Source organism: Manacus vitellinus, unplaced genomic scaffold, assembly GCF_001715985.3.
Source record: "Manacus vitellinus isolate BGI_N305 unplaced genomic scaffold, ASM171598v3 scaffold_154_pilon, whole genome shotgun sequence".
NCBI classification, from domain to species: Eukaryota; Metazoa; Chordata; class Aves; order Passeriformes; family Pipridae; genus Manacus; species Manacus vitellinus.
The window spans coordinates 8,375-18,670 of NW_021939093.1; the positions used below are offsets into that span (position 1 = coordinate 8,375).

Sequence of the window (10,296 nt, forward strand, 5' to 3'; positions counted from 1 at the left end):
CTTTGTTGGAAGCTCACTGGGTGGGCTCACACTACACAGGATGTGACACAAATGACTCAGCCATGGAGACACAGTTTTGCAAGGCAGAGCACGGAGGGGTCTGATGGCTGATGGGCACTGCTGTGCCACGCAAGCATCAGCTTTGGCATCCAAGGAGCACAGGGAAGGGCTGGCCAGGGCCTTGCAGCTCTGCTCGGACCCCACACAAACACAAAGGTGAGAGAGGTGAACTCCCCTCCCGCTCCACGGACCCGACGGGAGAGAAAAAAGCATGGAGGGAACTGAAACCAAACCAAAAATCCAGGTGAAACGGGGGGAAACAAAATCCATCTCCTCTCAGCTGAGATTCCTCACATGGCCCAGTACACATCAGGACAGGAAAGCCAAACCCAGGTCTAACATGCACCATGGCTCAGCCATGCACTACGTGGCTGCATTCAGAATCAGGTAGAAACGTGACCCCGTTCCTCAGGCTCCTGGAGGAACGCAGAAGGGTTAAAAAACACATGGAGCTTATGTTAAAACTGAAAGGGGATGAAGAGCCTGCCCGACTAGTCAGCTCTGGAAATCCACTTCAAGGATCTGGTGGCACAGGCAGTGAAAATTAAGCTCGTAGCAAATTCTAGCTGGGTACCTTTCGGATAGCTTGAAATGTAGTGATCTTCAGGGAGAGGAGACACCAAGAAACAAGTAGATGAAGACAGAGATAGAAGAAACAAATTTAATTTTCATGGGAGGGAGGAAAGAAAAAACAAACAAACAAAAAAAACCAAAACCAAACCAAAAAAAGCAAAAACGAAATGCAATGGGAGAAGCGGGTTAAGAGTCTCCAGCTGGGACCGAAGCAGCTCAGGGCCCCACTTCTCACTGCCCCCCACGGCTTCCTGAGGGACCCCCAGACTCCAAACTGCACGTCAGCTCAGCCACTGATTCGTCCCTTTCATGCACAGCTTAAAATCAAGGCCAAAAACTGCATTCTGGCTTTTGGGGAGGGGTGACGTGAGAAGCCGCTTTACACAGGAGCTCACTGCAACAGATGAGAAGATTGGGTGGATATTTTGGTGCAGAAAATTTTGAATTGGGGGAAAAAATAACCAGCAGCCTGTGTAAGGAGCAGGAAACCATTCCCAGAGTAGCTGGCAAGAAGTGTCTGTCGCAGTGAATGTCATTTAATTTCTCTGTGACTGAAGAGCAAACGAGGAAAAAAAAAAATAAACGTTTCCTACCCAGAACTGCACAAGGTTTGGCCAAAAAGGAACTGGAGAGCTGGGCATCCAGCTATAAATCAAGTGCTGCTCAGGCATCAAACACCTTCCCCACCTTCCCCCCCTGCTGTCACCAGGTCCCCACAGTGATGTTTTACCTTCCAACGTCTCGTCCCCATCCGAGATCAGCTCGTCATCGGAGCAGATGTTGAGGATGTTAACGAGCATCTCGGTGACTGCAAGAGGCACAGACAGGGGGGGTCAGAGAGGCCTGGGGCACACCCTGGAGCACAGAGGGATCTGGAGGGCGAGCTGTGCCAGGGAATGCTTTTTTCAAGGTCGTTTATTCCCTGGAAGTGGGAGCCTGAAGACACTTTGAGCCGCAGCTGCTGGTACCTCGCAGCGGGACCAGAGCAGACGACACACGCTCCATCCTCTGCCAAGGAGGTGGATGCAGTCCAAGCACAGCACAGATGAACCAGACGTGGGCACTGAGGTGCCAACATTCCTGCAGAACAGCCTGAGCTCGCCCAAGGTCCCCCCTCCCCACCCCAACAGGCCACCTGGCTCTGGGAGTGCTGAATTTGAGGACTTGGGGGGGGGATTAGACCTTTGGTGCCTTAAAGTCAAAAAAATACCCCCATCCCCTTTGGCAGTTCAGAGCTTGAAGCCACAACTCCAAACACACAACACTGGGGTGGAATTTAAAGTCACCAGGAGATGTACAATATCCTCTTTTGCTGGAAAGCTGAGGCAGAGTCTTGGGCATATTTTAAGCTGCCTCGCCCCCCTCCAGAACAAAATAAAGCTCTGACTGAAGTGAATGTTTCCTTTTCGGTGGGCCACGAGCCAACAGGAGTTTTTAATTCCTCTGTTGCAAACCCAGAGGAAGAGAAATGTCTCCAAATTCTGAGGTGGGGCTACACGACCCAAGATGAGCCCCATCAATAATGCAGAAAGAGCAAGAAAGGAGCGGCCTGTTGGTAAAAGGTCTTTAAAACAAGCATAAACAATGGTTTTCCCAAGAATTTAAATCAGGAATACGAAGATTTCCTTGAATTTGAACTGTTTTCCCAGTGCTACCTGGTATTAATGAGCTGCAACACTCTCCCAACACATATGGGACACATTTCTAATGCTCAGGGAACTGTGACCAGTCACTGGGAACTCGGAACAGAAATCCAAACCTCTCTTACCCTTTTCCCCTACAAAAGGCAAAGACCATGTGAAGACATCCATGAAGTTTGGAAGCCAGTAGGGATGAGGGGAACAGTTGAACTGCCTGATGTTCATGACGTTGTTTTCATATTTCAGTACAGCAGCTGGGAGAGAAAAAGCCAAGAGAACGCGTGTCCATGGGCACTGGGAATTTAAGAGCTGGAATAGTTTGGGTTGGAAGGGACCTTAAAATTCATCCAGTCCCACCCCCCTGCCATGGGCAGGGACACCTTCCACTAGCCCAGGTTGCTCCAACCTGGCCTTGGACACTTCCAGGGATGGGGCAGCCACAGCTTCTCTGGGAAACCTGTGCCAGGGCCTCATGACCCTCACAGGGAAGAATTCTTTCCCAATATCCAACCTAAATTTCCCCTCTTTCAGTCTGAACCCATTCCCCCTTGTCCTGTCACTCCATCCCTTGTCCCCAGTCCCTCTCCAGCTCTCCTGGAGCCCCTTCAGGTACTGCAAGGGGCTCTAAGCCCTCCCAGAGCCTTCTCTTCTCCAGGTGAACACCCCCAGCTCTCCCAGCCTTTGGAAGTTGTACCTGTGTTAATAAAACTTCATTATCAACATGAGGTTACACCTGTGTAGAATCAAACTACCAACACCCCAAAACGAGAAGGCTTAAAGAGCCATTTTTTAGTTTACTCATGTTGTTTCACTAAAGCTTGAAATACTGAAGGGTCGGTGGAACAAAGCTGCTAAAACTGATGCAAAACACAGAGCCAACATCCAAAGGGGAGGGTTTAAAAAACCCCAGAGCTGAGGAAAATCCCCTCATGATTTAGAGGCAGGGGGAAGTGGAAAGCTGGCCTACACTATCAGCTTCTCTTGGATGGCAGCATCCCACAAAAGGGCTCCGTTGTCCCGTGGCTGGGAATGAAAGCTTCATTCCAGGCTCTATGACTGGACAGCTAATTACCACAGTAACACATTAAGTCAGGGGACCAACCACTTCAGCCCAGCACACAAAGCTCTCTTTCATTTCGTGCCCAAGAATGCAACTGGAGGAGAGGGTTTTGTATCAAAAATAGTGTATTTTTGTATCCAAACCACTGGGGCAGCAGTGGCAGGGCAGGGATTGTCCCTCCCTGCTGGGCACTGGGGAGGCCCCTCAAGTGCTGTGGCCAGTTCTGGGCCCCTCAATTCAGGAAGGACACTGAGGAGCATGTCCAGGGAAGGGAACAGAGCTGGGGAAGGGGCTGGAGCAGCAGGAGCAGCTGAGGGAGCTGGAGAGGCTCAGCCTGGAGAAAAGGAGGCTCATGGGGGATGTTACTGCTCCCTAAAACTCCCTGACAGGAGGGGGGAGCTCCCAGGGAAAAAGGGACAGGAGGAGAGGAAACGGCCTCAAGCTGTGCCAGGGGAGGCTCAGGTTGGACATCAGGAGGAATCTCCTCATGGAAAGGGCTGGTTAAACATTGGAATTGCCCAGGGAGGTTTGGAGTCCCCAGCCCTGGAGGTGTCCAAGGCAGGACTGGACACTCAGTGCTCTGGGTTGGTTGGGATGGTGGAGATCAGTCACAGGTTGGACTCTGTGACCTTGGAGGGCTTTTCCAACCTGAGATTCTGAGAGGGCAGAGTAGGAGAAGGATTCCCTGAGCCCCCCCCAAGAGCCCCTTACCCTTGTTGTTATAGACATCTAAGTAATTTGGTGCAGAGAAGATTGTGATTAGCGAGGGAAAGCCCGTCGTCTGGCTCTTCCTGTACATTCGGTACCTGGAAAAGAAAACAGGGCAGGTGCTTTAAAACCTGGCCAAGGAAAAGCCCAAACCTGCCCAGCTCCCAGGGGCTGCAGCACTTACCCAGCATCCTGGGCTTCGTGAGCTCGGATTACGGATAACAAACTATTGTTCTGCAAAAATTCACACACTGCAGGATAACTGGAAAACAAAAAAAAAAGCAAGGGTAACTCAGCAGGTGTGGTCTTGGTTTCAGGTTTCTTGCCACTTGCAGAAACCACCTGGTTTCTGTCCAGTACTCCCCAAAAATGCCAGTATATGGCTGGAAAATTAATTGCAAAGGGTTCTGTTAAACAGACCCCCGGTGCCAAACCCTCCCTTACAAGTGGTCTGTCAGCACAAATGCTGCTTTCTTTTTTTTTTTTAGGCAGGAAAAGATAATTTCCTAGAGATCCTGGTACTGAAAGCCACTCACGGGGCACCCTGCCAGCAAAAGGAGCATCTCTGCTGCCTCAGACCACAATTTCATAAAGTAAGTTACCTAAGGAGAGCTCAGTATTACAGGGGAAGGAAAAACAAACAGTAATTTGTGCATCAGAGCCAAGAGAAGAGTATTTCAGGCACACTGCAAGGTGCCACAGGGTGAACTGATTTTTTTTCAGTGCAAGGGGAGGCACAAAGTGCCCTCCAAAACCCCTCTTACCTGTAGAAATAGGAGCAGCCCCGGACAGTGTTGTGGGCAAAATGCTCCAGCGTTTTCTCGTTGCCATAATCCTCTGAGGGATCAGACCAGAGCAGGTCACACATTGGACCAAAGGCTGGAGGCTCCTTAAACCTGTCTAACTGGAAAATGGACACAACATCAGGAGGCTGCTGGTGGGAGCTGTGGCAGGACACACACACACACACACACTCCTCCATCCCCTTGGAATACTGGGCAGGAATCGAGCCATTACCTCCTCCCCTGTTGGAACTGGAAGCAATGGGATGGCCCCACGGAGATGACTTACTTTCCTAATGTCATCTAGACACGTGATTTCTGGAGACAGTCCTCCGTGGACACACAGGAATTGCTGGTTTAGGAGGGCAGCAAGAGGAAGACAGTCAAAGGTATCCATGCACGCATCGTACACTCGCTCCGAGTACTTGATTCGACCTGGGAACAGGGATTAAATCCAGCTGTGATCAGCCAAAGTGCTGGGAAATAAATTCCAGGAGCCCAGTTCCTCAGGGGAAATGGAAACTCTATGTTTATGGCTCACAACTCCAACTTTGCACCTGGGTATTAGTGAAAATACTGGCTTAGAAAACGTTTGTTGGATGCGAAGAGAAAAAGGCTTTGCTGTAAATCTGGACTTGTTCAGGAATATTCATCTCCCTTCAAGGTGTTTCCTACAAGACCTGCACTGGGATCAACCCAGAAAAGAGATTGTTTCCACCTGACAGAAACTTGGGATGCACTTCCCTACACATCCCTGCTGCACCTCCAGGCTCATCCTATGCAGGTCATAGACAGGGAAATGCAGCAGCTGTCGGATTTGGCAGAGCAACACCACACATTCCTGAAGTCAGGAATTGCCTTTTCAGCTGGACACGGGTGCTGTGAGGCAGGATCTGCCCAGGATGCCCTCAGAGAAATGGATTTTCACAGTGGATCTTTCAGTGGTACAAGTGATGACAATCTCCACCGGTGCCTCATCCAGGCACAGGGGAAGACGATTTTTTTCCCACACATTAAAACAGAGATGCCACATAAATGCTGCAGAAAAACCACCTTGAACTAAAACAATCCTAAAGGTAAATGATTCTCCCCAGTGCAAACAGGGAGGAGCAAACCCTTCCCTTGCTTCCAACTGGAATCACTGATCCCAGCTGCACAATCTGGAGCTGGAAGACTCCTGGCAGTGATTATATGTTGCTGGGCCTGGAAGTCAGGGAGGGGAGGATGTGACTGGCTCCTCAAGGGGAGATGTGTTCCCATTTCCTCCTCTTTGCAACCAAAAGGCCACATCAACACAACCCTGGTGCTTTGTGGGACTTATATATTGGGGTTTTTTGGGGTATTTTCTATAGCAGGGGCTGAAAGAGAAGAGCTGTGTAAACAGGAAAACAGACAACAGGTTTTTACAGCTCTGGATATTAATTTCATCTGGTGTTAATCTGATATTAATCTGGTTATTAGTCTGAGAGTAATCTGATTAATCTTGTTATTATATATACAGCTCTGATATTAATTTTTGTGCTCAGAGGCACGAAAATTAAGGCCCACACCTGCTTCCAGCACCTTTTATTTTCAAATATATTTAAAAACATATTTTTTACATGTATTGAATTCCTTCTCACGCTGCTGGTACTTACATTCCTGCTTGAAGGTGAAATATTCTGTGAGGTGCCTGCACTCGTGGTTCCCTCGAAGGAGGAACAACGTTTTGGGGTGATTTATCTTTAAACTCCATAAATACAGCACGCACTGCAAGAGAGGGGAAGGAGGAGATCAGCAAAAAAAAAAGGCAGAAAAACCCTTTTCCAGGGCACTCGTCGGTGTGAGAGACTTCCCGAAGCGTTTCTGGGAAGACACCCAAAGTGGAACCTGGAGAGAAACCCAGCTCCATACTGGGCAGTGGATCTCATCTTGGCCAAATGCAGCAGTGGGGGAAAAGCCACCCAGATTTCTCTCTATATTAGGGCCGACTTGGAGAAGTGACAAATGAGATTTTAGTTCACCCAAACCAGCTCGGGGCTGGGTGGGGGCAGGTTTTGGGGGTTTCATTTCCCCTTCCAAAGCCCCACTTGCAGAGCAGCAAAGCCAAACCAGCTGTTTGCTCCAGATGTTCCAGCGGGATGGAGCGGAGCAGGCAGCCCCTTGCCCATTAAACATGAAAAATTCAACTTTATCCCCCCCACTGATTTCCCCTCCCCACCCCACCCTCCTGCCTCGTTTCTCCGCTTACGCCACAGTCACGTGAAGTTCAAGTTCAAAACAGGAAAAGCTGAGCCAAAAAACAAGCTTAGCAAAGCTTTCTGCCTTTTCAAAAGGGCTCTCCACATCCCCCAGCTGAGCAGCACCACCTGTAAAACCACACTCTTTGAGCACAGCCTAAAGTCAGACTCAAACTGGGGGGGGTTTTGACCAGGAATGTTCCAGGCTGGTTTCCCAGAAAGCCTCAGGGAAGGGCTGGAAAGCAGGAGTGCTCACCCCTGTGTGCTCTGCATTGTCAGGCTGACAGGGAAACGGGCTGGCATCGCACACAGGGAATGTTATCCAACGGTCTGGAGAGCTGGAAGGACAATCCAGAATGACAGCAGCCCCAAGATCTGGATTAAAGTCTCTAATAGGAGCTTACCCTGGAGGCTGAGATGGTACAGAACCTGCACATGCCTGGGGGTGGGAACCACAAACTCTGTGAACAGTTTGACACTCTCAGATCTTGCTGATCTGGGGCACAGATCCCCGGGAACCAGCTGGAAACAACCTCCAGACCCCAAATAAACGGGTTTCCAGTCGGTTCCCAGTACACACAGCTCAGCCAGGATGGTGTTTAAGCACTGAACCTGCAAGGTAAGCTCTGCATTAGTCACTCCAGCTGATCCCAAAACCCAAGGAGCTGTAAAGCACCATCTGTGTCTCACTTGGAATTCAACCCCACATTAAAAACTTGATTAATTCTGAATTCTGCAAGCGAACAGGGCCAACACCGGTAGCAGAATCATGTTTTATTGCATCTGTTACCAAGAGGAATGCTCCCAACAAACCCATTTATAATTATTCTGGGATTTAAAGCTTTAACCTCCTGTGTTTGCAAGCTAAATGTCACTTCTCAGGGCTGGCAGGAGAACTTGGAAGTTGCTATAAATGAACCAAACGACTTGCTAACGACTGGAGGAAGAACCAGCCCTGGCACCCGAGCACAGCAGAGATACAGAGGAGGATTTGGGATGGAGGGAAGGCTGGCAACTTGCAGAAGAGGGGTTTTAAAAAGAACATTTGAAGGGTTTCCGAAGTGAAAAGGGATGGAATTTGACACCACAACTCTTCCTGGACACACACACACACACACCACAAAGCAATGTTCCCTGGGGCTGCAGCCACTTCCCAGGGATGTGGGGGCTGCCAGGTACCACTGGGGCACAGAGGGAAGGACCTTCAACAGCTCCCAAGGGGCTGGAATGAGGAATGAGGGAGGTTTCCACACTTGCATGCCTTGGATGCTTCCTGCATGGAACCCTTTCCACGGCCCTGAGCCCAGGAATTGATTAGTGCCTGTTCACAACGGCCCCAGGAGCGACTCCAGACACTTATTTGGCCTTAAATAAACTTTAATAAATCTACTTCTCTCCTTATTCAGCCTCTCAGCGTGAAGCCCAAAGCCAAGGGTTTCATCCACTTGGAAAGGGAAGGCTCAGCAGGCCCCAGGGAGGGAATTGCAGGAGGAATTGTGACCCCCCCCAAAAATGCAAGAGGGGCTGGTGCCAAACCTGCCCACAAGCCACACCGTAACCTCTCCCCCCATTCCCAAAATCTGGCATTTATCAGGAAGTTTTAAACATGGAGCCTCCCAGCTCTTCCCTGGATTGAATTCCCAGAGAAGCTGTGACTGCATCATCCCTGGAAGTGTCCAAGGCCAGGTTGGAGCAGCCTGGGCTAGTGGAAGGTGTCCCTGCTGATGGTAGGGGTGGAACTGGGTGATTTTAAGGTCCCTCCCAACCCAAACCATTCCAGGATCCTGTGATGATCCCAGCATGGAGAGAGCAGGGCACTGATCCACAGCACTGCTGTGGATCTGGGAGTAAAATCTCCACGTCAGATCAATCCTGGGGGAAGAGCAGAGGGAGAGCAGCACTTTTCCACCCAGGAGCTGTCAAATCCATGGGCAGACACAGGGTCCAACAACCCCCCTTTGAGGGGTTCTTGGTTAACACCAAAAAAAAATCCACCTTTTACCTCAGAAGGAGCTGCTGGGCTGGAATATAATCTCTTTTCCAGGTAAATACACTCCAAGTGCAATCCCAACTGGCACAAGTTGAGCCATTGAAAGGAGCAGTTGGATGTCCTTCCCCTTCCTCCCCGGGGGGTTGTGGGGCTCCTCCTGCCAGCACCACCACAAATCCCAGCAGCCCAACCCCACCTCCCCAGCATCCGGACCCGCTTCCCCGGAAAGGGCTCATCGTCACACCTTGGCTCCCTGTCAGAACTCCCGGGGCTGGAAGGGAGCCAGGGGCTGCTCCAGCACAGTGCTCTCCCTAAATCCTCTGCAGGATCCTTCCAAGAGCCACTTGCACGCATCCAGCAGAGCTCCTCCCCGGGATTTAACTGGGAATGACTCCTCTGCAGACCCAACGGCTCAGCTATTCCTGCAGCCTCCCCTCTTCCAGGAGAAACCACCTCCTCTGCTAATTCCAGCCCTGTTTTCGCGCCCTTGTTTCCCCAAAAGCCCTTCGTTACGTTGCTCCCAGCTGGGATAAACTCTCCCATTTCCATTCCTTCTCCACCACCTCTGTGAATCCAGGAGGCTGCAGTCCCTTGGGATCTGTGATTCCTTTGGCCCTCACACCAACTCCCAGCGCTGCCCAATTCCGTGGAATCTGTGAAGTCCCAACACAACCCCAGCGACTCCCCCTTTGTCCTGACCCCACTCCAAGGCTGATTCTCTCAGGGGGAAGCAGCGGCTCAGTCGTGTGACACTTTTCCTTTTCCCTGCTCAGCTGAATCCTGCAAGTCTTCCAGCGTTTGCTTCCCACTCTCCTGGTGGGATCTCGTTGCCTGTGACACACAATCGTTGCCTGAGACACTGCCTGAGACACACAATCGACTCTCCCTCTTGTTTCCCTGAGTGACAGCCCCAAGTGACATTAAAACTCCACTTCAGAAGGCAGAGTTCAGCCATTAACCCCATCACTGCCGCCAAAATGCCACTGGGTGAGGGTACAGTGCTCAGTCCTCACACTGGGACATTACTTTCCTGCCCAAAATCACACTGGGAGTTACCAACGGGATTTTCACTCCATGTAGAGCTCGATTGGAGGGTAAATCCAGCACAGGAGATTTGACTTTGCTGTTTGAGCCGATTCTGAGTTGTATTTAACTAATTCTGGGCTGTATTTAACTGATTCTGAGCTGCATTTGAACTGATTTTGAGCTGGATTTATCTGATTCCAAGCTGTATTTAACTGATTTCAAGCTGTATTTAATTGAT

At 50.3% G+C, this 10,296-nt stretch overlaps 1 protein-coding gene across 1 annotated transcript in view; it reads right to left on the reverse strand.

The window, feature by feature from the left end:
* Window positions 1-899: 899 nt before the first annotated feature.
* The window catches only part of PPP3CC (protein phosphatase 3 catalytic subunit gamma), a 10,362-nt gene continuing 965 nt past the window's right edge, over window positions 900-10,296 (reverse strand). Inside the window, exons 3-10 of the mRNA XM_029958433.1 lie at window positions 6,461-6,572; window positions 5,113-5,258; window positions 4,806-4,945; window positions 4,226-4,303; window positions 4,045-4,139; window positions 2,402-2,527; window positions 1,364-1,441; window positions 900-1,027 (exon numbers count right to left, since the gene is read on the reverse strand). Of these exons, the coding sequence (XP_029814293.1) occupies window positions 915-1,027; window positions 1,364-1,441; window positions 2,402-2,527; window positions 4,045-4,139; window positions 4,226-4,303; window positions 4,806-4,945; window positions 5,113-5,258; window positions 6,461-6,572 (888 nt within the window). The 3' untranslated portion in view covers window positions 900-914. The remainder of the gene's footprint in view (window positions 1,028-1,363; window positions 1,442-2,401; window positions 2,528-4,044; window positions 4,140-4,225; window positions 4,304-4,805; window positions 4,946-5,112; window positions 5,259-6,460; window positions 6,573-10,296) is intronic.